At 42.7% G+C, this 27,754-nt stretch overlaps 2 protein-coding genes across 51 annotated transcripts in view; one reads left to right on the top strand and one right to left on the bottom strand.

Annotated features, from left to right (window-relative positions):
* Nucleotides 1–705: 705 nt before the first annotated feature.
* LOC105394264 (perilipin-4) lies at nucleotides 706–13,700 on the bottom strand. 50 transcript variants are annotated; one of them, XM_038115257.2, is made up of 29 exons: nucleotides 13,437–13,699; nucleotides 9,125–9,127; nucleotides 7,997–8,176; nucleotides 7,244–7,378; nucleotides 6,985–7,050; nucleotides 6,788–6,886; nucleotides 6,606–6,704; nucleotides 6,424–6,522; nucleotides 6,097–6,183; nucleotides 5,908–6,006; nucleotides 5,722–5,808; nucleotides 5,506–5,637; nucleotides 5,276–5,362; nucleotides 4,949–5,047; nucleotides 4,667–4,753; nucleotides 4,479–4,577; nucleotides 4,288–4,386; nucleotides 4,118–4,204; nucleotides 3,946–4,032; nucleotides 3,753–3,839; nucleotides 3,570–3,668; nucleotides 3,277–3,375; nucleotides 3,084–3,182; nucleotides 2,698–2,784; nucleotides 2,498–2,572; nucleotides 2,340–2,417; nucleotides 1,825–1,998; nucleotides 1,340–1,500; nucleotides 706–882 (listed from the first exon to the last, which is right to left on the bottom strand). In XM_038115257.2, exons 1-29 carry the CDS (start codon nucleotides 13,453–13,455, stop codon nucleotides 793–795), a joined length of 2,799 nt encoding a protein of 932 aa, XP_037971185.2. In that variant the 5' UTR covers nucleotides 13,456–13,699; the 3' UTR covers nucleotides 706–792. The 50 variants fall into 50 exon arrangements, with proteins under 50 accessions (XP_037971185.2, XP_037971187.2, XP_037971192.2 ...); XM_038115259.2 differs by having other exon boundaries at nucleotides 6,424–6,489; XM_038115264.2 differs by lacking the exon at nucleotides 4,118–4,204 and having other exon boundaries at nucleotides 13,437–13,700.
* Nucleotides 13,701–14,051: 351 nt separating this feature from the next.
* Nucleotides 14,052–27,754, top strand: part of LOC105398510 (centrosomal protein of 131 kDa) — a 36,701-nt gene continuing 22,998 nt past the window's right edge. Inside the window, exons 1-5 of the mRNA XM_048622480.1 lie at nucleotides 14,052–14,302; nucleotides 14,664–14,775; nucleotides 14,985–17,136; nucleotides 17,223–17,312; nucleotides 17,714–17,843. Coding sequence (XP_048478437.1) covers nucleotides 14,153–14,302; nucleotides 14,664–14,775; nucleotides 14,985–17,136; nucleotides 17,223–17,312; nucleotides 17,714–17,843 — 2,634 coding nt within the window. The 5' untranslated portion in view covers nucleotides 14,052–14,152. The remainder of the gene's footprint in view (nucleotides 14,303–14,663; nucleotides 14,776–14,984; nucleotides 17,137–17,222; nucleotides 17,313–17,713; nucleotides 17,844–27,754) is intronic.

The raw sequence follows: 27,754 nt of genomic DNA, 5'->3' as shown, positions 1-27,754 counted from the left end.
TATCACTCAACATTTTCTTAATGTCATCTTTAAATGAGACTAACATATCCTCCGAGTCATCATCCGAGAGACGCCTCTTTTTGTTGCGGGTGGATATATTCGGGCTTGAGCAACTCTCTTGGGATTGCAAGTTTGGGAGTGCTGCAGTGCGTAGGTCGTTTTCGGAGTTAGTTAAATTGGTAGGGGACCTTTGAAGAGGCATTTTTGAATCTTATATGATGTTATAAAACACAAAAAGCCAACTTGACAGTGGTTGGTCTCGAACCCACGGCCTCAGTGTTGAGTCTTACACTCTAACGCCTACACCAGTTAGACAAGTTACAGGTCAGTCCAATATACGGGAGGTATTATAGCGGTCAGCACAATGGTTGAGGTGACGTCTTGATTCTATGCGTTCCTGGTAGTGTCGGTGCAGTTAGAAATTGACTCACCGCGTTCGTCGCTAGATGGCGCACATTTGTCGTCACCTCTGGTGTTTATATGCGGTCCTGGTGGTCAGCGTATATCAAATTATTCCCGTAGGTCTCCTCAGGGATGTTTTGGTAACTTGTTGACTAGGTTTTTTATGCACTTGTTGAATACGGAAACTTTGTGTTATTTAAGATATTTATTTAATTATTTAAATAGTTTTAGGGTATTTTTAATTAAAATTTACGCAAATTTCGACACGTCTGTACCGTGACAGTGATCCAGCGGAAGAGATCTTTGTTGACTTATACAATAAAAAAGAGGTCGTAAAGTTAAATGACTTGAAACTCCTGGCTTCTGAACTCGAAGGTGGAGATGCTCGCATTACTTGGGGAAAGCCGCCAGACCCTTGCTCAGCAGACCGGCTGCTCCCTCGGATCCATCGTGAGCGGCTGAAGAAATGTTGGACAGCAACTGAAAATCAAATAAAATACTAATTTAGATTAAGTGTAATAGTGATTGTTATATTTTTTTAATTAACTAAGTAAAGTTACATTTTTTTTATTACTTATTTCGTTTTTCCCTCGTTTTTCCGGTAGAAATTAGGAATGAATGAAAAAAATACTGAAGATGGGAATAGGGATGGGACAGAAATGAATGAACGAATTCACTTAGGAGTACTTATTATATAGGGTAGTTTACGTTCAATTTTATTTCCGGAATACAATATTTATAATAGTTTTCCCAACCTCCGTAAACTTATATTTGTGCAATAAACTGTTGTTTTTTTAGCTAAGCAACCAGTAATGGATTTTTCAAAATTTAGCATGAAGCCATTTCACACTCTGTTTAAACACAATATAATGGCAACCAAATACCGCTAAAACCTAGTATACATACTTATATTCCAAATATAATGAAATGTATTTACCGCATCCCGTTTCTCGTTCAAGTACTTGTCGGCGTTCTTGAGCTTGGCGTCGACGGCGGCGCTGGCGTTCTTGAGCCCCTCGTCCGCGGCGCCCTCCACGCGCTTCAGCGTGCTGTCCACCGCGCTCTCCGCCGCCTTCTTAGACTCTTCTACGGCTGAGTCTGTTAAAAAAATGTTTATTGTTAGTATTTTTCTTGATATAGGTACTTACTGATTAGTTTGTAAATTTGTATAGTATACGTTCACTGCAGCTGTATAAGTTCGTTACTGATTGAATTGCGCTCTGGATTTTCATGAGTAAATAAAAATAAGGGACATCTGATTTGTGTGTTTAGGTCTATAGTACTCTATAGTATATTCGCTACGGTAATTAAATCACTGACTGCATTGTGCTACTCTCATCCATTTGCATCTCGGCATGAGTATTTCTGGGTTTTAATTAATAACTATGCCAAAAAAATAATTTTAAAATAGTTAAATCTTACTGGCAGCTTTCTTAGCTTCTTCCTTGGCAGCCTCGGCAGCTTTCCTGGCCTCTTCCTTAGCGGCTTCAGCGGCTTGACGAGCCTTTTCCTTGGCGTCTTCAGCTGCTTTCAGGGCTTGAGCTTTGGCTTCTTCAGCAGCCTTCTTGGTGCTGTCGACCGTGGCGTTTATCGAATCTGAAATGAAAATACCAAGATAATAATTTGATTCTATGATGGTAGCGGTCATAGCTATTCAGCTAGTTGCCATTCTTCCAGTGTTGTAGTATATAAGTTGCGGTTTTTTGAGCTATGATATAAGCTCACACGTGTCACACAGTTGCGTTAGGGACGCATCAGCTCCTTCGGCAGTTATACGTTAACACAAAAACAATATTTAGTCATGTTAAATGTAAACGAACACAATTCAATTCAATATTATGTAGGTAAGTAGGTATGTTTACTAAAGCCTGTAAAAGATTCAAAAAATCAGCATCACACATAATATTATAACATATATTTTCTGTTTATGCAAGTACCACTAGCTTCGCTTGCTGCATCATCGGCTGCCTTGTTGCTACTCTTAATAGTTGATTCAAACTTATTTTTCATGTTCTCTAGAAATTAAAATTTATAAGCTTTGAGTGCACATTGACTTAAAAGTTAGTACTTAATAGAAATATAGGAAACAAATTACCTGTAGTCGCATCAATGGCCTTTGTGCTATCGTCTACTGCTGATTTTACATTATGCTTAGCCTTTTCTACAGAGTCTACGATAAAAAAGAAAGTGAGGGTTAGAGAAAATAAAAAGAAAGTAGTTAAGTAAAGATGTAGAGTAGTGGAATGAAGATCATGCATTGTGAAGAATGGTAGATGTTAAAATTGCTAAATTTACCTTCAATATCATCAACGTAGTTTCTGTTGTGATCAATAATGTCTTCAGCATTGTCTTTTGCGATTGAAAATGAGGAAGTGACTGAAACTATAGGGAAAGTTAGAAGAAACAAAGAAAATTAAAAGAAGAGGAAAAATAAAAAGTAGGAGATGAAAACGGAAAATAGTATCTAAGAAATTAAGGTATGTTAGTATGTATTTCTCAAAATGTGGAATCTTACTGGTTCACACAGCAGTTATGCACTATCTGCAACCTGTTTTGAATGATAATAACCATTCAGAATTCCATTTTTCCTGGTGGGCCCTACGTTTTCGGTGCTAAGTACTTATCTTGACTAAAATTACCTTGTTATAGATGTCACACACATTTATCTTTGCATTATTTACCTTTAGCAGACCCGACTAATGAAGAACCTTTTTCCACAGCAGCAGATGCGACGTTCTTTGTATTATCTACAGTGCTTTTAACTGTGCTAGCTACGCTATCTACGAATGGAAATGGCAAAAAAGTAAATAAAAAATTTGCATAATTATAATTAATATTTTATAGTTACAATATGATACTGTTCTTAAAATATACCTTTAGCAGTTTCCACCATTGATGACCCCTTTTCAACTGCAGCTGAGGCTACATTTTTTGTTGTTTCTACAGTGCTCTGAACTTTGTTAGCAATTGAATCTAAGAATGGCAAAAAAGTGCATAAAAAGCAGTCATTAAATAAAAATAATATAGGTAGGTATAAGTAGTTATAAATCTATGTAATATATAAACAAATAAAGCAGTTATGTAGGTACTATAACAGATAGATATAGCTATAATCTTCTCAGATAATATTAAGTAAAGATAAAAACAACACTTGCGGTATGGCATACCTTTAGCACTTCCAACAAACGCTGACCCAGTATCGAATGCCGTAGATGCAGCTTGTTTGGTTGAGTCTACAGTGCTTGCAACAGTGCTAGATATCGTATCTACAATGGACAGCGCAAATTGTAAAAAAAAATTGAACCACACCAATTTTATAGCAACCGATAATCAAAAAGCCGTGACAATACCTTTAGCGGATGTAGCAACGGACAGTCCTTTATCAACTGCAGACGCTGCTACATTTTTGGTTGAATCAACAGTACTTGCAATGGTGTCTATTAAAATTAAAATAACTGTATTGGTATTTAAAAGAAAAAAATATAAGATATTATACGTATTATAGTATCTTATATTTTTATAATAAGATAAATGTATTAATACCTTTAGCGCTACCAATAGCTGACGTTCCCTTTTCAATAGCAGAAGCTGCTACATTCTTAGTAGAGTCTACAGTGCTAGCAAGTGTATCTACAAAATAAAACGTAATAGAAGTGCATGGGTACGATTAAATTATAATATACCTAAATGCTTAAAATCACGGCTTTTTCAGTACCTTTTGCAGTTCCAACTAAAGATGTGCCTTTCTCAAAAGCTGAAGCCCCCAAATTTTTGGTGGTATCTACGGTACTAGCGAGTGTATCTAAAAAACCAATAGCAAAATATGTAAGTATTTGAATAAAATAAAATATAACAGTCACAAAAGAAAAGATAAATAATATATACCTTTGGCACTTCCAACTAATGAGGAACCTTTTTCAAAAGCCGATGAAGCAACTGATTTGGTGGTATCAACTGTGCCTTGGACTGAACTAGTTACTGTGTCTACGATGAAAATGTAAAAAATATATACATATATTATGTATAAAAAATTTACAATAATAACATAATATATTGTGTTTAAAATACTTAAATACCTTTGGCAGATCCAGCTAGTGAGGTACCTTTCTCAAAAGCCGATGAAGCTACATTTTTTGTGGTATCTACAGTGCTTTGAATAGTTCCAGTGATCGTATCTACGGTCAAAATGATATATAAGTTATTAAAATATCAAAATTACATGATATAGATAAAATAACGCAGTTGATAATGAATAATGATATACCTTTTGCACTACCAATAGCTGAAGATCCCATTTCAAATGCAGATGCTGCTACATTTTTGGTCGTATCTACAGTACTAGCTACTGTGCCTATAAAATTAAAAACTTTGATGACAAACAGAACAAAGGAAATAAGTAAATAGTTAATCCACAATACACGTTAAGCATGTAAGTACCTTTAGCGCCTTTTGGAAAGCTTGAAGACGAAAAACAAATATTACATGAACAAAATATATAGCATATTATTAGGTATTTAAGTATGTAAGCTTTGCTGTGATAAAATACCTTTAGCTGATCCAACTAATGAAGTGCCTTTTTCTACTGCCGATGCAGCAACTGATTTAGTGGTATCTAAAGTTGTAGATACTGTGTTTGTTACGGTATCTATAATAATGAAACGTTTCTGAATATAATATGACTATAAAACTTATTTTCTTTAAGGCTTATTTACAATTTAAAACAAAAATTATCACTTTGTTTCTCAAAGACCACCGATTTCTAAATTTTGATTTGTCTTACTCAAGATTACCACTTTACAATTTTATCATAGTTAAATATTTATCAGAATGGTGTTAGTCACAAACATTTAAATACACTTGAAATCCTAAATACCTTTGGCAGATCCCACTAAAGTTACTCCTTTATCAACTGCAGACGCAGCAACATTCTTTGATGAATCTACGGTGCTTGCTACGGTTTCTATTGACAATAAACAGTTATGTAGGTATATTTTGTTATAAAGATTCTACAGAATTTACAAGTCTTATTTCAGGTTTATTGGTCATGCATGGCATGGTCAAATTAATTATATTTACTTATTAAATGGAAAATGAGAACAATACCTTTTGCACTATCTACATATGATTTGCCTTTCTCGACAGCCGAGTTAGCAACACTCTTTGTGGTCTCAACTGCGGTGTTAGCAACATTCTTAGTGGTATCTACTGTGCTCTGAATTGTGCTTGCAACCGTATCTAAAAATGTATCATCAAATGAATTAAATTCTATATATCTAACGAAAATTAATGAATGGCATTTTGATGGCAGAAGTTTTATACCTTTAGCAGTTCCAACATAGCTTTTCCCTGTTTCAACTGCTGATCCAGCTGCCTTATATGTGTGGTCAACTGTGCTTGCGACTGTGTCTATATTCAACATAAATAACATGGAAATAAAAGTATAAAAACAATATGAATATGAAATAAGTTGGATTAATCAAAACGAAAAACACAAACACTTCTTACCTTTAGCACTATCAACATAAGTCTTTCCAACATCCAAAGCAGATTGCGCGGCAGTTCTCGAAGTATCTACAGCAGTCTGTATCGTACTTTGTACAGTATCTAAGGAATGTTAATCTAGTTAAAGCACTACTCAAGCAACACAAATTATGATATTACACAAATTATTATTAGTAATGAATACTACGTTACCTTTGGCATAGTCGAAGTAAGTCCAAGTTGTGTCCATTGTAGATTGCGCCATACTTTTAGTTACATCAACGGTGCTCTGAACTTTATCTACAAAGTGCTTGTTAGAAAATTACTTAACACAAAAGAAGTGACTAAGCTCTAGAAATTTAACTTGTACCTAAGTAAATAAATAGGTACATATACCTACTTTTCCGCAGCCACTTCTCATGTATTCTAAACAACAACGACAAAATATTCACATCAAGACAACACTGATTAGTGATTTACAGAACAACACAAAAACAAGTTATTATTGACTGTGACATAGACTTTTGGAAAAATTGCTACCTTGAGCGGAAGAGACAAATGATTTTCCAGATTCAGCTGCAGCCTGAGAGGCCTTTGCAGTAGAATCTACAGTGGAGTTTACTGTGTTAGACACGTAATCTAAAAATAAAATTCATTTTGTGAAAATCTACACACTGAATTTTAAAAAGATCTTGTAGATTATTATAGCCTATCCAATTTACCTTTAGCACCTCCGACATAAGATTTGCCAGTTTCAACGGCTGACTGTGCAAGTTTTTGTGTTGTGTCTACAGTGCTTTGAACTGTGCTTGAGACTGTATCTAAAAATGTCACAAAAATCAAATTATTCTCTGGATCATTGAATTCACCGAAACATTGTAATGTTGTTCCTGAGTTTAATTACCTTTGGCGCTACTAGCGTAAGTTTTTCCTGTTTCCAAAGCGGAAGAAGCAACTTTTTGTGTAGTGTCAACAGTACTCTGGAGGGTGCTTGATACTGTATCTACAAAATAATGATTTCAAAATAAACCAAAATCTTATGTTTTATCATTTTAATATAACGTTAAATCATCGTATTATTCCAACCGTATTTGAATTTACCTTTGGCTGAAGTGATTGCGGACTCCGCTGCTTTCTTTGTGCTGTCAAAAGTTGTGGCAACTGTATCTAAAAAGTGCAGAAAGTAAAAGTGCATAAAAAGCTGCCTACTGTCTAAGTAAAATAATACTTATACTATGTAAGTACTTATCTAATACTTAACTAATAAAAATAAAAGCTGTACCTAATCTAATCTAATAGACTACTGTAAGCGTTAAAACTACTATTAAAGATATGTCTAAATCGCTAGGTTTCTATGTACCTTTAGTAGTGTCGATGGCCTTTTTCCCGTCAGCGACTGCTTTGGCGGCGGCATCCTTGGCCTCCCCTGCAGCCAGGCTGACCTTGTTCAGCTCATCGCTCAGCGCGTTCACGGCAGAGTTTCCAGCACCTTGGGCTGTCCAGATAACACGGAAAATATTCAGGTTAACAACCGTTTATCTTTTGGACACTACTTCTATTATCACATTAAAAACAGATTATGTTTGTGGTTACACAATATCTTTATCGGTTTAGGTTGCATTGCTACTGCGTCATATTATTTAAGATTGCTCTAACATGGATAAAAGGTTCGAATTGAAAGATAAAAATAAGTGTTACTATGTGTTAGGTAACAAAATAATACATTTTCTATAACAAACTGATGAATTATCAAGATTGAGATATAAGTATTATTTAAATTTAAAACTGCTCTTATTTATCATTTAGGTAGGAATCGGATTATACATTGGCATTGACTTGATTCAGATTAGATGATATCATGTTGAATGCATTCAATCAAACCATGTGCAATATCTCACAGCTGTAATCGCTTATCGATTGATAATTTCAGTTACTATTAAATAACTAATGAGCTCCTTTATTTTATACACGTGTGGCGCTTGATAAAAGCTGTGTTTCAAAAAAACTGCCTTTTACTTTAGTTTGTTTTTAATGCTTTTGCGATATGGGCTATGGCAATCAACAAGTTCTCATATCAAAGCATAAATTTCAAAATTGTAAGTTCCGTCCGTACCTGAGCTGGCAGCATCGGCGGCGCTCTTCTGGGCCCCTCCGATGATCTCTCCGGTCTTCTTGATCTGCTCCTCGACCGTGTGAGCAGCCTCAGCCGCTTTCTCAGCAGCCAGCTGTTCAGCGTCCTTCTTCTTCCGCTCGAAGAGTGAAGCGGTCTTCTCACCGATGCTTCGGAACGCTCCTACAGATCGAAAGGGTTAGATTATGGATATTCAGAGTATATTAAATTTACACTCACGAGCAATGAAAAAGTTCCAGTGACATTTGGAACGGCAATGGCAGGGGAACTTTTCCAAAGGTCGTCAGTGTATAGGTACTATAATATTGTTTTAAAATGCGTTGAAAATATTAAGTCCATTTTCCATCAAAGTGATTTGCATAAAGACTGTAGACATATTAAATTATTCATGAATAATAATCGTTAATTATTTCATGGCAGACAATTTGCCGGAAGTGGTGACATTTTGCCATTTTATAGGGTAGTTTCGAGAAACGAACAATAAAATCAACAACAGTAAACAACAACATCACATTTCTATTCGAATTTTTCCATTAGGGGCAGTCGGCCAGGGAATGTAGTGATGTCATATTTTATTGATCGTTTCGTCTTGCCATTGTATTAAAAGCGTACATTTTATACCGAGAACGAGCATACCTAACAGTGTTATTGAGTTGATGACGTTTGTAAATAATATACCGTGCTATAGTTCCCACGGGTCAAGGTTAGAGAAGGAGGATTACGTGTACAAATTATCTATATATTATAGAAAATGAAACAAGGATGCCTCTAGAATCCGTACGTGTTGCCCTTGACCTATTTAGAGCATCTCTCTCCCCTCGCTGCTCCGACACGGGGCGATGAGGAAATGTTTTGCCGAACTCTGGCATAGCTACTACATTGTGGTGTGGAAGTATGTTGGACATTCACGATTGTTGATTGCCCCCCGCCTTACTACGCAGTTGGTACGGGTGCTAAGTACCTAGATGTATAAGACATACAATATTGGTGTTTTCAGGAAGTGAACGCAAAGTGTGGTTACAGTAGATATTAGGAACATTGTTTCAATCGACATACACAAGATAGTGTTAAATTTGGAAAAATATAAAAAGTGTGTTGTGTAAAACTCACCATCTGTCCGTTAGCATGAAACATTGTAAATTATAGTCGAATTAATTAAGTACGTATACGCAGGTACTTGGAGGTTTAAAGTATTGGTGTAAGTAGTAGGTAGATAGATACTAAGATAAATATGATTAGGTATAATTAGCAAAAAGGATTTTACGAATTATTTCTGTGTTTGGTGAGTCTACTTTACACTACTGTTAGGAGATAATCTAGCTAGATTGTCTACAGTAAAATTCTAACTAAGTATAAATAAAAATGAGCTCGTATTACCTAATTAGGTGAGTACTGAGTATAGTGTAGTACCTAAATGAATAATTTATATCTAAGCATTAATAAATCTAACACAAACTGTCTAAAAGCACAACCGCTAACCACAGAGGTGCTGGGTTCTATTATAATGTATAAACTACGGTAGTATATCCATATCTCTGATGGTGATGGTGATTGATTATGTGTAATACCGATATACTACTTGACTTGTGATTATACTTAGGTACTACGTATGATCAATTAAGTAAGTTCTTAATGCGGACTAAGTTTTGAACTTTATAATTTTTGAAGTCAAGGAACAATTAAATGAGTGATTCAACAATGAACAATAGTATTCGGGTGATTGATCGCTCAGTTTTATTGTCACGTGCGCAGGCGCACCGGTGTCGTGTCGGTTATTTGACCGAACGCAAATAGAACACACTTCACCGATCCGGGATCATTGCTCGACTTCTCTGGTGACCGATTTCGCAACCAACTGATTGCTGACCTAAATATTTTGTACGTACAGGAAAAAAATAAACTTATTTTCTCTCAAGAGTTACAGCAAATAAGTCCGCTATAGCTACCTGTGTATGGTTTACATTATTAAGTGGCAGTAAAGCCTAACTATAAAATGTTATTGCTCCCTAATTTATCCCGGGCGTCAAAAATATCAACCTATTACTTTAAATAGCCAGAGGTAGTTTCTCTTTTTTGTTGCATATTGATACGAGTACGACATTTTTTTATAGCTAATAATGGTCAAACTAAATTATATGAAAACATGCAAGGTCACACCTAGTCGCCGGCTAGTCTGGGTCTCGGCCTCGCCTGAAGTCTAGATCCAGCTATCGATCCAAACGCGCAACACCGTTTTATGACCAATGCGGCAACAAGGATCATGTCAAAGTGTGTTATTTTACCAAATATTCGTTCCAAAAAGATCTATAGTAAAACTATGTAAAACAATATCTTCATTCGTGCTTAATCGGCAGACTCACACGTACTTAGTGGCCTCACTGGTGATTTGTTGACGAACATCTGAGCAATGCGCAATGAAGATAATGTCCGGAGCATAGACGCCAATTTAAATGACATCACGCCCCTGCCAGCCTGTGAGATCACTGAGCAATCCAGCAACACTAGCTAATAGTTATTGTTTTTTTAAGTACGTCCGTAGTAAAATTACTCTGTTTATTGTTATTATATGCACTGGTTTTTTATAAATATACAAATCCGGAATTTATTGGAATAAATGAACAGAAATACGTTAATGTTAAATAGGTACTTAGGTACTTTAAATTAATTCAAAACTTTATTAGCTCAAAAGTAAAAAAATAACTGTATTCTTGTTCAGTTCCTACTTTATATTGTTAAAACAAAGATCTATATGAAATTAAACCAAGTATTTTATCTTGATGTTCTTTGTTGTTTTAGATGGAATATTTTTTAATGAGTTTTTAATTTGATCACAAGGTACATAGGTACTACTGATTTTATCATTCGTTATATCAAGGACATCACTAGATGTGTCATTTAAATTTAAATCCTCGAATAGTCCAGGAGCCGGAAGTCGAATGGTTTGATTCTGTGTCTTATCTATATAGGTAAGGTTAAGGTACCCATATTATATATAAATCATTATTATTTACTTTATATACGTTATTTGCATTTCGCATTTGAAGATAAATATTTGACACAATAATGGCATAGGTAAGTACTTAACCTAAGTTGGTGCTTATTATAATGTACTTACTTAATTTAAAAAGGGTATTAAATACTTAGATAAGTAAGTAAGTACAAAAAAACATAGGTACTAATATTATGTGACCATAGATAGATACTAAATACTTTTTTATTTACTCAACTACCTATTACAGCTGTGTGTGACATTATATGTATAGCCTAAAAAAGGAATCTTCTAAAACCGGTTTATTTACGTGAATCGAGATTGATTAGCACGTCGCGAGTTCTTATAAGAAACGAGAGTAGCTTTGTACGCACTACGTCTTATAAGCGTGTTGTCTCTCTTTGACCGAGTAGGTCAGAAAAGGATCGATAAATAAGGTCTACCGCACCAGTCGGCCTTGATGATGTCATCGTGTCGCGTGCAGTCTCTCGTCAGGCTTTTGTTTTTTATAAATAAATATTATTATGAAGTACTAAGCTTATGAATGATATTCTGAATATTAAGTGCAACATATACAGAGTGCCTAGTAGTTCAGCAAATTACGAGGCGGAATCACATAAAATAATATCAAAAGATTAACTACAGTCGTCGAAATATAATAGGCCCGTTTGGACAGCTCGAAAATGTATGGGATGACAGCTGGTGTCAAATCTATATAATAAAAAAATCTAAACAATAAGTAACTTTTGGTGCTTTAAAAGTTCTTTTTTCTTTCAGCCTTAGATCAAAAGTAAATAGCACATTTGTGTAGGTTATGTCCAAACGGGCCTATTTTATTTCGACGACTGTAGCTTGTACCCATCTACGTGCTAAATTAGCCAGTGCCAGTGATTCATTGATCTCAGAATCATAACCGCACTATACGAGTACACTCGGTACGCTTGTTATTTCTGTCCTGCATATCTGCTACTATCGCCTCGACCTTATGGGTCACCAGCACTTACCACGTATGCAGCGATATGCATGCATCACCTACATTCATATTGAATGACTACATGGAAGTGATAAACACGTGACGTGATTAAGTAGTCTAAAGATTTTTTTACTTATAATCAATTTAAGAATAAATGCGGAATAAGAACAAAGGTCATTGTGGTTATTACGGAGCTATGAAAACAAAGACCGGTGTTCGAAATAAAGCTACAACAAGGTGGAAATTGTTATAGCTAGATGTGTTAATGTGAACTATACTTGCTGACCTTCCGCAAGTATAGCGCGAGCCGGCTGCCAAATGCAATGATTCACATGGTGGCGAAGGCTATAATCCCGGTGGTTTTATTATAGTTTAGGTGGTTTCGTTAAATTCGGACTTTCGGTAAAAAAATAACGAACTTACATTACAGCTAGGAAGCTGAAACTTTTATGGTCAAAATAACAATTAAAGAGGTTGACAAAAAAATAGTTAAAAAGTAATCCAAAAAAATAATAAAAAATAATTAATAAACTGAGGTCGATTTTCGTAGAAAAAAAAATTCATAACTCCTAAACTACAAAAAATTGCTGAACATATGTACATGGGGGTGATTTGGCTACCCCTTGACCTAAGGAATCGATCATTTTTCTTTTTCACTCTTTGGGTCACCCTGTATAATGTATCAAAACGGGAAATAGGTAAGTATTAAAATGCATAACAAATGCAAGCATCTGGCATTTTCGATCAATTTGATCTATTAAATTAAAATTAAACCTACATACCCATAATATCTATTCTATGTAAGTAATCAGGTAGGTACCTACCCATGTAGGACAAAAGAGTGAAAACTAAGGTGGGTGGCTCTGACCTCTAGGCCCTGACTAAACTTTTATAGTGCTTTAACAGCTACGTAACTATTATTAGTCCCTAGATACTAAACAAAAACATTATTCTACACTACCTACGACCTATTTTTATTAGTGACCTATGGCGGTGTACCCGCCCTCTAATTTGTTCAGTAAGTATAGTTACTTTGTTCCCGTAATACCTATAGGTACCTACTAAAGTTTGCCTGTCAGAGATCGCTCTTAGCGATAAGGCCGCCTATTATTGACAGTCTATGAATAAGTTTTTGCGTGTCTGACTTATGTGGTGTTCAACAAAATAAAGTTCTATTCTACGATACGTCATTTCATGAAAACTAAATACTACGTAGCTCCTGTACTACTACGACGTAAAATTATGTGGGCAATGCTATAGTAATAAATGGGGCAATGTGACAGCCAGCATGCTTTTAACCTAAGTAAAGTAAGTTAAAATAAATAGGAAACATTACTATAAATAGTTAGGTACTTAAGTACTTGAGTACTTACCTTAAATATTAATTAAATTTACATAATGGCAAGTTAGGTACTCTACAATCTACAATTGTTACTTAAATATAGTTTAAAAAATCTCACCGGCTATTCCACTGAACATTTTGTTTTTTATAGGATTTTCCGAAATAATTTAACAACACAAACTTCTGATCAACACTTTTACGCACACAAATCACTATCAATATTTCATAAATTAGAATGAATATTAACAACACACACGGCGGATATCTGTTCCAGAATACCTTCAAGGTTTGACTAAACGAGTTGTTCAAAGTTATTTTCGTGAGAGAACAGAACAACCTCCCACTTGTTATAGACGACCGACCCGTCTGTATTTTTATCAATGACGTAATTTCATACCTCTGCGTTTTGTTTCGTTTTATTTAGTAAGTTTGCACAAACTACTAACATGGAATATTTTTTTGTTATCTGGCAACTATTTCTACGTCAGCCGTCGTATGAAGTTCAATCATTCATTCAAATATCCGTATTGTTTTGCCTTCTTTTTACATATTTATTTTAAAAATGAATTAATTTACATAACTTAGGTATATTAGCCGATTTATTTAATATAAATAGACATATATTTATCAAAGAATTCTAGTTTTCTATGTATTTTCATTAAAGAGGAGGTCATTTGTCACTGTGATTCGTGAATGAGAGAGAGACATTCATTCATTCATCATTGGCCTGTTGCCTAGCAACCGTATCTCGGATAATGACAACAAAACAACAAACATTTTGTTCTCCGATAGTAACTCAAACTTACATTATTTTTGTGATTACAAAATGTTTTCATGAACGCAATGTCGAAGGATAACCTATCGAACAACCTGCGGCTGATGGGGTCGCCCGTGAACCTCTCGTACCGGTGCAAGAAGAAAGATGACAAGAAGAACATCCGCAACAGACCGCGGTCCGCCATGCAGAACTCTAGTATAACTCCGGTAATTACTGCTCTTTAACAATATATTTTAATTGTTATGTTAAATCTGAAACTTTTGCTTCAACGTAGCTGTTGTTCACTCTCAGCCATAGTAAGGGATAGGACACTAAACATCTAGGCAATTTCGACTTAGTTATTGTGATTATGATGAACACTTGCGAAAAGTGCTTGCAACGATTCTCCTCTTCTAAGAAGCCTGCAAGGAACTACTTTATATGAATTGTGATGTTGTTTAAATAGTTTACATTAAATGACAATGTGTGATCTGAGTTCCATGTAATTTGTATCATACAGTAAGCCAAGTTGATGTTACTTATATTATGATGGTTCATAGTTATTATATTATGTGGTTATTATTGCAGGATATCCAAGAGCGGCACAGAAGGCCATTTTCAGCTGATGCCAAGGAGCATGTGCCGTCTACTAGAACTTTCTTGAAGTCTTTCAGTGCAGAGTTGCTGCACTCGCTGAATAGTAAGTTAACTGCATAATTTCACTATGCACTGCTAGCATTGCAAGTGACCAGATTGGTGAGAATGCTAAATGATTAGCACATGGATTAGCTATTTCTGTGGCCAGTAAACTTGAATCGTATTGTTCTACTTTTATTCTATAATTTTAAATTATTAAAAAAAACGAAAATTACTATGTTTGTATAAAAAGTTCTGACAACTTTTTTACAGATTCACCAAACAATATTAAAATTATGGCTCCAACAGCAGATTTACTGAGGGATACTAAAAGTTGTGAAATAAAAACTCGAAATCGGGAAATATGCAACACATCTGACCATGGCTCAGAAGATACCTTCATAAGTCTTGGAACAAAGATTAAAGCTAGAGCACAGTCACCTAAAGGTAAAAACTCTAATTGCAAGAACTTTATTAAGTACAGAAATATAGCCAGGAAAGGTAAAAAAGCAATGGAGAATAATAATATGGAACCTAAGAATACAAACAATGTATTTGGTCTTGAAGTTAAAATCGAAAGAAGACTCTCATTAGATGAGAATACAGTTAGAAACAAAAACTTATTCCAAGACCGTACACCCTCGCCTTCCTATATGAGTCGCTCCTATGAATCTTACTACCTTCCTATAGATAATAATAATAAGAAAATAAGTGAAGAGTCACTGGCTGGCCGCGTGTCTTTTGGACAGGGAGGCCTACAGTCAGAAGTGGAAGATGCCATTGAAACATATTCCCGACACCTCAATGTGACCAAACAACAGTTGTCATTAGTGGAAGAGGAGTCCACACAAGACATAGAAAGTGTGCCTTCACAGAATGCCTCCAGTCTGTCCCCCGAAAATTCGCTGGAAGATCATAAAGAGAATGGTGATGATACTGGCAGAGCCACCTATGTCGTTAATGGAAGTCATGGTGATTATGCAAAAATTACTAACAATGATGAGGGTCCCAGAACTTATACTAGCTTTTATGATGATTTTAAAAGTGCATCTATTCCATCGTATAAAATGTCCAGCACTGTGGTACATCACGACACTTCGTCCAAAGATTCAGGATACACCGACAGTGGCGGCACTAATGACGAGAAACCACCTAGACGTAGGTATTCTCTACAAAGTAAAAACACTATTTATAAAAAATCTAAAATGAATACTCTTCAACCTAAAAGCTTGGAATCAATTCCTGTAAGTGAAGCTAATGAGGAAAAACATTTGAACACATTTCCACAACAAAAATCATGGACTGAACCCATGAACCACAGTCGCCTCTTGTACAAAGACTTTTTCCTAAAGAAAGAAGGACATATTGCGGTACCTCCAAATAACTCACCAAAGAAGACTGAGATCTTGAATATTCCGGGAGCAAATGAATCTATTTCTGTAGTTAAAAGTGATGAAGAAGATAATGTAGTTGAATATCCCTCCTATTTGCTTCACAGTAACACTAAAACCTACACTTCTAGAGTTATTGAAGATTACAAGAAGGAAATAGAGGCTATTAACAATTTACACGAGCTTACGCTCAAAGATATCAAGACAGACTCCATATCACCAACTCCTTTGAACATTGACAAAATGTTTGATCAACATTCTAATTTCAGTGACAATAAAACAGATTCTAATGAGAATTCACAGGCAAGCTCATCCAACACCGACCCATTACCTGTTCATCCTAAGCCCGACGAAAATACTAAAAACGACATATCAAAAGTGTCAACTGAAGAATTGATCCAAAACTACTTAAAAGTTAAATCAGGGGAATACACCAAAGATTACGTTTGTAAGCAATTCAAAAAGTTTGAGAAGAAAATTAACAATACTGATGTAAGTGTAGAAAATGGAATAGACCGTAAACAAGGTTTGAATAATAAAAATAACATAAAAAGTGCTGCAGTAAAAAGTGCATTATCCAGTCCAATAAGAAACACGATTCCGAGTCGCCCTATCGTACCAGCAGTTACTCCTAAACTACCACTTAGTGCAAGACTTGATAGTGTACAGAATGATAAAGATATAGAATCCTGGATGTCCATATCAGCTCCTTCGCCAAGTATTTTAGATATAGAGGAATCTCGTGAACCTATTGCAGTCTCAGACAACCCAGAAACTAAATCAACAGAAAAAGTTACTGACAACAACCAAAAAATAACAGAATCTAATTCTGATTCACAAAATGAAGCTACAAATGAAGATAAGCCTAAAGTTAAAGAGCTGAATTCTGGCTCCACGGTTCTAGATATTTATTCGATGTTAAAAGATATTGAAAGTTTTGGCGATCATCCAGTAACCAGTGTTGTGAAGACCGACAATGAAACGCCAAGGTCTAAAGAAGAAGAAAAATGCAACACTCCCAAAGATAACTTTGCGTAAGTAGTAAACAATTCTGAAATAATAAATTCAGAAGTTGAAAGTTAAATAGATGATGTAATTAAAAGGCATATTTTTGTTTCAGGGAAATATTCGAATTTCTGGAAAAGGTTGAGGAAAGTGCGAACGACGCTCTATCAGGAGTCACAACCACTACGCCACAGACCATTCCTAAGTAAGTTGTGATGCATTCTTCTCGCGTTGGGTGACTAGCACGACTAAACATACCTAAATTTTCGTGCTCATGAATTCTATTTTTCTTTTACTATGCCTATAGTTTAGAGTCGAATGTCTCCGTGTGAGAAATGATACGTTAGACTTAGCCTCCGGACCCCTTAGTGACTAAATGTAGGACATAAAGTGAATGAACATTCCTGAGTCTGACATTTTTACTAATAGTCAGGAGGTTAGGCCGTATACAGAAGTCTAACACAATTCAGCTCTCTTGAGGGCTTTCAAAATATGCATGAAACAACGCTTTAAAGCATTCTTTCTACATTCCTACGGTTCTAAAAAGGCATCATCATTTATCTTCTTCATCCATCATCATCATCATCATCATCCGTCTCCCCACAGACTGGAAGCTCTGCTCAAGCTGCCGGCGACGGAGCTGGCGCAGCGGCTGGTGACGGCGCTGCTGCAGCTCGATGAGCGCGGCTGCTGCGTCGCGCTGCTGCAGGAGAGCCTCGCCAACCACAAGGAACAGGTGAACACGACACACCGACACACACTGCCAACACAAGCAGCAGGTGAACACGACACACCGACACACACTGACAACACAAGCAGCAGGTGAACACGACACACCGACACATACTGACAACACAGACTGGACGCGTTGCTGCAGGAGAGCCTCGCCAACCACAAGGAACAGGTCCTATACCTTATTACTTTATATTAAGGCTATTTAGTAGGTACATGTTGTGATAAAATCCTGACTTTTTCTCAAATACGTTTTTCCGAAAAAGAGATAGGTATTACAAAATGCTTGTCAAATTATTATTATTTTGTTATTATTGGTACACCGCTCTCTAATTTGTCACTTTGTTTCCGCAACATATAAGGTTGCCTGTAAGAGATTGCTCTCAGCGATAAGGCCGCCTATTGTACATTAGTTCTAGTCTATAAGTATGTTTTTTGTATGTCTGATTTATGTGGTGTTCAATAAAGCAATATTCTATTCTATTCTATTCTTGTCACCATAATTCATATTATTAAAACTGCTTAGTACCTAGAATCTAGAAGTTAACTCCCTTTTCGCCAGTTTTAAGACGCACATTGTGACGCACCCCTTCGATCTAGCACGTCACATTAAAATCGTTTGTGAAAATGTGAGTGAAGCTGATCGAAGAGCAAGCAGGGATTCTTCTTTCTTCCTATTGTAGGGCAGGGCAGGTGCTTGAAATGAGAAGGCTTTTTTCTTCTATTATTAGGAGGCTTCTTTTCTTCTTGGAGGCTGCGAGCGGAATGATCGAGGCGGCCCGGACCGCCTATATTTAAATGCGCTCTCCGCCGCGCGGGCGGTGGGAGGCGGGGCAAGAAATGCGTCGACCAATCAGAGCGCTTTGCACCATAAGCGCCCTCATTGGTACTATCTATTATCGCGCCTAACAAGCCTCATAGTTTATTTATTAATAAACAACTTATACTAGGTATATTTACAAACTATTAAAACTATTACCAGATATTATACCTACTACAAACAATAACTATGTTAGATCTTTACCTACCTATAAACATAACCAAATAAACTTTATTAAACTTAAACAAACAAATAATTATAAACAATTAAATCAATCAACTAATCTAAACAGTCTTGAACATCTCTCCCGCCGCAGCTCTTGTAGCTGGAATCTTGCGTGTTCAAGTGTTGACTGGCAGGATGACCAATTTCTTCGTAGGCCGCCGGAGTACCCCTCTGTTGGTGCGCACGTCGACTGCTCGCACCTCGCCGTCTGGACCGGGGTAGGTAGACACGACGACTCCGCGTGGCCAGCAGTTCCTTGGTAGAGTCCCGTCCGCGATGAGCACGAGGTCGTCCTTCTTGATGGCCCCGTTGGTGGCTCGGGGCTCCCGCCGGTGTTGCAGCTCCGGTAGGTATTCTCGTACCCAGCGCGCCCAGAACATGTCTGCCAGGCGTTGACTCTTCCTCCAGAACAGCTACGCGGGCCGCTACGCCCGCCGTGAAGACAGCTGTGCGGAAGTACCTACTTCTCAGCGCTCGGCACATGCACCGCGCGCGTCAACTGTGGCTACGCTCGCAACAACAAGAAAACTTCGCTGAAGAAATAGCTGCGCTACAGAAAAGCGTCGCTATACCTACTACGAGTCGACTGCACAACTTATCAGTCATACTCGACGAAGAGAAGATCATCAGACTACGTTCAAGAATAGCGACTGCCGCCGACATCACCCCATCGCAACGTGAACCGGCAGTACTCGACGGCAATCATCGGTGGACCCGACTGTACATCGCTTGGGTACACAAACAGCTTCACCACGGCGGGTTCGAGACAACTGCGAATGAAGTCCGGCAACACTACTGGGTGCTGAGACTACGACACGCCGTGCGCAGCGAAGTGAAGCAATGCCTGGCCTGCCGCATACGGAAGGCCACACCTGCGCAGCCGTCGACGGGCAACCATCCACATACACGGCTCGCGCATCATCAGAGGCCGTTCACCTACACCGGACTCGACTACTTTGGCCCTCTCATGGTCACTGTGGGTCGTACGAAGCAGAAGAGGTACGGCGTGCTGTTCACGTGCCTCACCACTCGAGCAGTACACCTCGAGGTCGCCGGCAGCCTGAGCACGGACTCGGCTATCATGGCGCTGCGACGGTTCATCGCGCGGCACAACTGTCCCTCCGAGCTTCACTCCGACAACGGGACCAACCTGCGGGGCGCCGACGTCGAGTTGAAGAAAGCAGCGCTGGCGGCCATGGAGGAGGAGGCGTCGGTACGCTTCATCCAGTGGCGGTACATCCCTCCGAGCGCGCCATTCATGGGAGGCGCGTGGGAACGGCTGGTGCGGAGCGTCAAGAACGCGCTGCAAGTCACACTGCACGAGCGCGCGCCGAAAGAAGAGGTCCTCGCTACACTACTGGTCGAGGCGGAGCACACCATCAACAGTCGGCCACTCACCCACGTGTCGACCTCTGCAGACGACGAGGAAGCCCTCACGCCGAACCACTTCCTGCTGGGCGCGCCGTCACGAGTGCCGCTGCCGGGAGCCTTCACGTGGCCAGCAGTTCCTTGGTAGAGTCCCGTCCGCGATGAGCACGAGGTCGTCCTTCTTGATGGCCCCGTTGGTGGCTCGGGGCTCCCGCCGGTGTTGCAGCTCCGGTAGGTATTCTCGTACCCAGCGCGCCCAGAACATGTCTGCCAGGCGTTGACTCTTCCTCCAGTCCTTGCGGCCGGCCTCGTCGTCCTCGGTGAAGGCTCCCGGCAGCGGCACTCGTGACGGCGCGCCCAGCAGGAAGTGGTTCGGCGTGAGGGCTTCCTCGTCGTCTGCAGAGGTCGACACGTGGGTGAGTGGCCGACTGTTGATGGTGTGCTCCGCCTCGACCAGTAGTGTAGCGAGGACCTCTTCTTTCGGCGCGCGCTCGTGCAGTGTGACTTGCAGCGCGTTCTTGACGCTCCGCACCAGCCGTTCCCACGCGCCTCCCATGAATGGCGCGCTCGGAGGGATGTACCGCCACTGGATGAAGCGTACCGACGCCTCCTCCTCCATGGCCGCCAGCGCTGCTTTCTTCAACTCGACGTCGGCGCCCCGCAGGTTGGTCCCGTTGTCGGAGTGAAGCTCGGAGGGACAGTTGTGCCGCGCGATGAACCGTCGCAGCGCCATGATAGCCGAGTCCGTGCTCAGGCTGCCGGCGACCTCGAGGTGTACTGCTCGAGTGGTGAGGCACGTGAACAGCACGCCGTACCTCTTCTGCTTCGTACGACCCACAGTGACCATGAGAGGGCCAAAGTAGTCGAGTCCGGTGTAGGTGAACGGCCTCTGATGATGCGCGAGCCGTGTATGTGGATGGTTGCCCGTCGATGGCTGCGCAGGTGTGGCCTTCCGTATGCGGCAGGCCAGGCATTGCTTCACTTCGCTGCGCACGGCGTGTCGTAGTCTCAGCACCCAGTAGTGTTGCCGGACTTCATTCGCAGTTGTCTCGAACCCGCCGTGGTGAAGCTGTTTGTGTACCCAAGCGATGTACAGTCGGGTCCACCGATGATTGCCGTCGAGTACTGCCGGTTCACGTTGCGATGGGGTGATGTCGGCGGCAGTCGCTATTCTTGAACGTAGTCTGATGATCTTCTCTTCGTCGAGTATGACTGATAAGTTGTGCAGTCGACTCGTAGTAGGTATAGCGACGCTTTTCTGTAGCGCAGCTATTTCTTCAGCGAAGTTTTCTTGTTGTTGCGAGCGTAGCCACAGTTGACGCGCGCGGTGCATGTGCCGAGCGCTGAGAAGTAGGTACTTCCGCACAGCTGTCTTCACGGCGGGCGTAGCGGCCCGCGTAGCTGTTCTCGGCGTAGTACTCGTCCACGCAGGGTCGGCCTCTTCATTCTTCTTAGTGCGCTTATGCAGCACTGTTTGTTTCTTCGCACGTAGTAGCTCGATGAATTGTAGTACCCGTGCCGTCGCTCGAATAACTCGCATAAAGTTACTGAAGCGAGTTATGTCTGGCAGGGCCTCAGACAAGCGTGTGGCGGCGACAGTGACGAGTGTTCGCTCTTCCCCCGTGTCTTCTTCGACGATTTTCTCTTCTCGCGGCCAGTGCTCCTCCGGTAGGTATAGGAAGGCGGGGCCGCGGTACCACCGGTGACTTGAGTTGAAGTCCGGGGGCGTGTCGCGTGTTGCGTCGTCGGCTGTGTTCTCCTTTGTAGGTACCCAGCGCCACTCCTTTGTTTTCGTAGTGTCGCTTATCTCGGCTACGCGGTGTGCTACGAACGGCTTGTAGGTACGTGGGCCATTTCGTAGCCACGTGAGTACTGTTCTTGAGTCCGACCAGTACACTCGACGACTCGGCTTCAAGTCGTGTTCTTCGATGGCGGCTTGTGCGAGGCGGCATCCCAGCACGGCCGCTTGCAGTTCGAGTCGCGGGATGGAGACCACCTTGTTGAGCTGTGCGACTCTTGCTTTTCCGCTGACGAGTGACAGGTGTGTGTTTCCCTCTTGATCGATGACCCTCCAGTAGACGACAGCAGCATATGCAGACGAACTTGCGTCGACGAAGACGTGGGGCTCGCGGGTGGCCGCGCCGCTGTATGAGGTGTAGCAGCGCGGCACGGCGAGGCGCGGCAGCTGTTGCGCGTGCTCAATCCAGCTCCTCCATGCTCGAGCTTCGTTGTCTTCGAGTTGCGCGTCCCAGTCGATGCCGGAGCGCCAGACGTCCTGCAGGATGCGCTTCGCTTGCACGGTGACTGGCGTGGCGAGTCCGAGCGGGTCGTAGATCGACATGACTGTCCGCAGCGCTTCTCTCTTCGTAGGTGTGCGCTCGCCGCTCAGTATTGCCTCGGGGATGCGATGTTTGTTCAAGTTGAAGGAGAGTGTGTCGTCCTCCGGGTGCCACACCATGCCCAGCAGCTTCCCCGGGTCCAGTTGCAGCAGTCTAGGGTCTTCAGCTTCAGATGACGACAGCTGAGCGAGCACGATGCGGCTGTTCGACGTCCACTTCTGCAGGTCGTAGTTCGCGAAGTGATGTATCTTGTTGACTTCAGTGGAGATGCGCACCGCCTCTTATTCTGTTTCGTAGCTCGCCAGGTAGTCGTCCACGTAGTGATTTCTCACCACGGCCTCGGCTGCCTCCGGGTAGATGTCCTTGTAGCGCTCGGCGTTGCTATTTTTCACGTAAATAGCCGTACACGGTGATGAAGTCGCACCGAATATAACGCTCTTCATGCGATACTCGGTAGGCGGGCCGGCGCGTCGATCTCCCCTCCATAGGAAGCGCTGCATGTCGCGATCTTCTTCTCGGATGTGAACGCGCATGAACATATCTTTTATGTCCGCGCTCACCGCCACTGCATGTTGCCGGAACCGCATGAGGACCCCCGGGAGTGACTGCAGGAGGTCTGGGCCGGGCAGCAGCATGTCGTTGAGACTTGTCCCTCTCGTTCGAGCGGCGGCGTCGTGGACGATCCTCAGTTTCTCCGGCTTCTGAGGGTTGATGACAGCGAAGTGAGGCAGGTACCAGATCTTCTCGTTTTTCTCACGCGGCGCCTCCTCAGCGTAGCCGCTGTCGAGCAGCACCTGCATCTGTGCGTTGTACCGCGTCTTCATAGCTTCGTTCTTGTCCAGCTTCCTCTCGAGTAACTCGAGTCGTTTCATTGTACTCGAGTAGTTGTCGGGTGGCCGAGGGTCGTCTTCCTTCCACAGGAGGCATGTTTCGTAGCCTCCCGCCGGTAGTGCGCGCGTGTTTTCTTCTAGCTGCGTAAGCGCGCGTCGCTCGGCCTCTGTGTATGATTTCTTCTTGTCGACGCACAGCGACTCGAGTGCGAAGTGGTCCCGCATAATTTTTTCCATTGTCTCTTCTTGAAGCGGCTGCACCGTGAGGTGGTGCACGCGCTGCACTGCCGGCTGTCGGTACTGCACGCCGTGTAGCACCCACCCGAGCGTCGTGAGTGACGCCACAGGTTGTCCGCGCGCGCCCGACTTGAAAGCGTGCGTGAGCAGCAACTCCCAGTTATCTTGCCCGAGCAGGATGGTGGCGGCGCCTCGCTCGTAGAGGATGTCTTCTTTGATGTCCTGCAGGTGTGGGCAGCTCTCGATGATCCCCGCAGGCACCGTCTGAGGCGAGACACCGATGTCCGGCACTGTGCGCGCGCAGATGTCGACTTCGCTCGTGTTACGCCCGCAGATCTTCAAGTTGACTCGGCGCGACTCACTGGCGTCGATCTTCATGCCCGACACCCCTTCTATGTAAAAGGGTGACGGCGGTCCCGTTGCTCCGATTTGCTGTGCGACTGCTGACTCGATGAGTGTGCACGTCGACCCGTCGTCTAGTAGCGCGTAGGTGTCGAGCGACCCCTTTGGCCCGGTGACTCGTACTTGTAGTATCTTCAGGAGCCCCGTTGCACTTCTTTCTTCTCGCGCTGTTGTTACCGCTTCAGATTCTTGGACGACTTGCGTACTGGCGGTCGATGCGTAGGTACCGCCATGCAGCAGCGGATGGTGCATGTAGGTACACCCGTCCTTGTCGCACTGCTTCGGCTTGCAGGAGTGTCGGTACTTGCGGATCTTCATGCAGCGGAAACATAGTTTGTATTTCTTCGCTATGTCCCACCTCGCAGGTACTTCGGCTCGCTTCAGTGTCGGACAGGCGGCAGCTTCATGCTTCTCGCCGCAGATGGGGCACGCAGGCTTCGCAGCTGTAGTTGTGTCGACGTGGTACGTGCGCGCAGTCTTCCTTGGCGCGGGCTCCCGCCGGTCACTCGCTGCCATGTCCATGGGCGCGAAGCGGCTGCACCGTGCCGCGGCCCGCTTGGCGAACTGCGTCAGCTTCACTAGGTCGGGGATGTCTTCAGGCTGCTCGGTGATGTAGGTGTAGCACTCGTTGCGCAGTGTGGCCGGCAGCTTTTCCACGACGTTGTTGACGATCTCCGCATTGTGTAGGTACTGCTCCTTCTTCAATGCCACCACTGTGGCCGTTGCGTTGGTCATTGTCGCGGCGAAGTCGCAGATGGCCTTCGGAGTGTCGACGATCTTCGGTAGTCTGCGCAGCTTCTCCATCTCGTGACTGATGAGTGCGTCCGGCCTCCCGAATTGCGCAGACAGCAGCTCCATCACTTCTCTCGTAGAGGGCGTCCCGATGAACAGGCAGTGGACGGCCTCCTTCGCTGCTCCTTTGATGGCTCTGCGCAGTCGAGACAGGTTTTCTTGCTCCGTGAGGGACTGCGCAGATTCTTCATAGGCCGCCTTGAATGGCAGCCAATCACTCGATGCCCCGCTGAACGTTGGTAGCTCGTTGACATGGCGCGGCGCGGCGACATGTTGAGGCGGCGACGGCAGCGCACGTGCAGCGAGGGCGATGGCTTCGGCTAGCTCCTTGTAGTCGAAGGCGCTCGGTCGTGGGTCGTAGCGATGCTGCACCGGACGCGGCGGCTCGTACACGTGCGGCTCTGACGTGTACGGGTTCGGTGGCAGCTGTACTCTCGGCTCATCGGCACCCATGGGACACGGCTCACGACGTGCAGACGGCGGCGCGGCGTTCTCCAGTGCGGCTCCCGGTGGACTGGCTTCGATGCGCGGCTCTGGCATCGATGTCCGGCGTGGGAGGCCCGCTGTCGCTCCGGCGTCTTCTCTCGGCACGGCGTGATGTGGTTGCATGGTCAGCGCGAGAGTACTTTGTTGTACCCACTCGGACATGCGGACACCCCTTATGGTGGAGGTGTCGTCTTCTTCTTCTTCTTCATCGTCCGTTTCTTCTTCCAGCATGGCCACACGTACGGCGGCTAACTCCATTTGTTTCTTCAGAAGCTCTTCCTTGGCCTTCAGCAACTCCCGGCGGCGACCCTTTGAAGACGCATTTGAACATGCGCGACGTGGCGTGTGCGGCTTGACGGGCTTCGGCGTCGCAGGGGTAGGCGCGGGGGGCGCGGGGGCAGGGACACGGGCTGTAGCGGAGGCGGGCGCCGTGACTTCTGAGGCGGCCGCAGTGCTTGATGCTTCGTTCGATGTGTCCGTGGATGCTCCCGTCGACGTGTAGGTATCCCCGCTGCTCGTGGTTGCCGTCGTCGCGGTGGCCTCAGTACCGGTGCTGTCCGTGGCACCGGCTACCGAGGCTGACTTGGAGGCGCTTCTTGTGTTCACCATGCTTGATCTCCAATCCGGCGCTCGAATGGACCAGAAAATGTGACGCACCCCTTCGATCTAGCACGTCACATTAAAATCGTTTGTGAAAATGTGAGTGAAGCTGATCGAAGAGCAAGCAGGGATTCTTCTTTCTTCCTATTGTAGGGCAGGGCAGGTGCTTGAAATGAGAAGGCTTTTTTCTTCTATTATTAGGAGGCTTCTTTTCTTCTTGGAGGCTGCGAGCGGAATGATCGAGGCGGCCCGGACCGCCTATATTTAAATGCGCTCTCCGCCGCGCGGGCGGTGGGAGGCGGGGCAAGAAATGCGTCGACCAATCAGAGCGCTTTGCACCATAAGCGCCCTCATTGGTACTATCTATTATCGCGCCTAACAAGCCTCATAGTTTATTTATTAATAAACAACTTATACTAGGTATATTTACAAACTATTAAAACTATTACCAGATATTATACCTACTACAAACAATAACTATGTTAGATCTTTACCTACCTATAAACATAACCAAATAAACTTTATTAAACTTAAACAAACAAATAATTATAAACAATTAAATCAATCAACTAATCTAAACAGTCTTGAACACACATAATGTAACATCAGGCGTCTGGTGAAGACGGAATATATGTAGAAATGCTACAAGCAGGTGGCACTCCGTTGTTAAAGGTTCTCGCAGGGCTCTTCAATATTATCCTCAAAACATCCATCACACCTGAGGCTTGGAAGAACGCAGTAGTCACGATCCTACATAAAAAGGGTGACCAAGCAAAACTCGAGAACTACAGACCCATCAGCCTCCTATCACAGGTATATAAATTGTACGCCAAAGTCATTTGTAACCGACTGTCTCGCTTGTTTGACGAATACCAACCTGTTGAACAAGCTGGCTTCCGGAGCGGATATTCCACCATCGACCACATCCACGCTGTCAAGCAACTGATGGAGAAATGTAGGGAATACAATCGGCCATTATGCTGCGCATTCGTCGACTATGAGAAGGCGTTTGACAGCATCGAGCACTGGGCCGTGTTCCAGTCTCTCCATCGTTGCAACATCGACAAGCGATACATTGACACGCTCCGGGAGTTATATGGATCCGCCACTATGCAGGTGCGCATGCACAATCTTACCAGCCCCGTTCAGATCAAACGGGGTGTTCGCCAAGGAGACACTCTCTCACCCAAGCTCTTCACAAATGTACTGGAAGATGTAATGAAGACTCTTAACTGGGATGAGAGAGGAGTCAACATAAATGGCAGACGCTTGTCGCACCTGCGGTTTGCTGATGACATCATCATTCTGGCTGAAGACGCCTCGGATCTACAGTGTATGCTCGCAGAACTGCATGAAGCATCCCTGAAGGTTGGCCTGAGGATGAATATGTCCAAGACTAAGGTCATGTCCAGCATTCCCACCGAAGTTTCCAACATTACTGTTGGAAACCATAAACTGGAGGTGGTGAATGAATACACTTATCTTGGACATTGTTTATCCTTTGGCCGAGAATCACAGGTCAAAGAGATCACGAGGCGGATTCAACTGGGATGGGCCGCCTTTTCAAAACTAGATGATGTCCTGAAGTCTAAGATCCCACAATGCCTGAAGACCAAGGTGTTTAACCAATGTGTCTTGCCCACACTAACATACGGTGCCGAAACATGGACGCTGACCAAGGAAACTGTGCACCGAATCAGAGTTGCACAGAGAGCTATGGAGCGAGCCATGTTAGGCATTTCGCTTAGAGACCGTATTCCCAACGTGGTGATCCGCAAAAGGACCAAAGTGTTCGACGTCGGTATGCGGGTCGCCG

The sequence above is a fragment of the Plutella xylostella genome, chromosome 8 (assembly GCF_932276165.1).
Source record: "Plutella xylostella chromosome 8, ilPluXylo3.1, whole genome shotgun sequence".
Taxonomy (NCBI): Eukaryota; Metazoa; Arthropoda; class Insecta; order Lepidoptera; family Plutellidae; genus Plutella; species Plutella xylostella.
Note: the sequence above shows the minus strand (reverse complement) of the source record. Positions and strands in the feature narration are given on the sequence as shown.

Bases quoted from the DNA above. Each gene is read 5' to 3' on its own strand.
- LOC105394264 (XM_038115257.2), bottom strand. The intron at 3,840-3,945 runs GTATTAATACAT...TAATTTTAATAG, and splicing joins AGCTATTGGTAGCGCTAAAG to ACACCATTGCAAGTACTGTT. The intron at 1,501-1,824 runs GTAAGATTTAAC...TTTTTTTAACAG, and splicing joins AGAAGCTAAGAAAGCTGCCA to ACTCAGCCGTAGAAGAGTCT.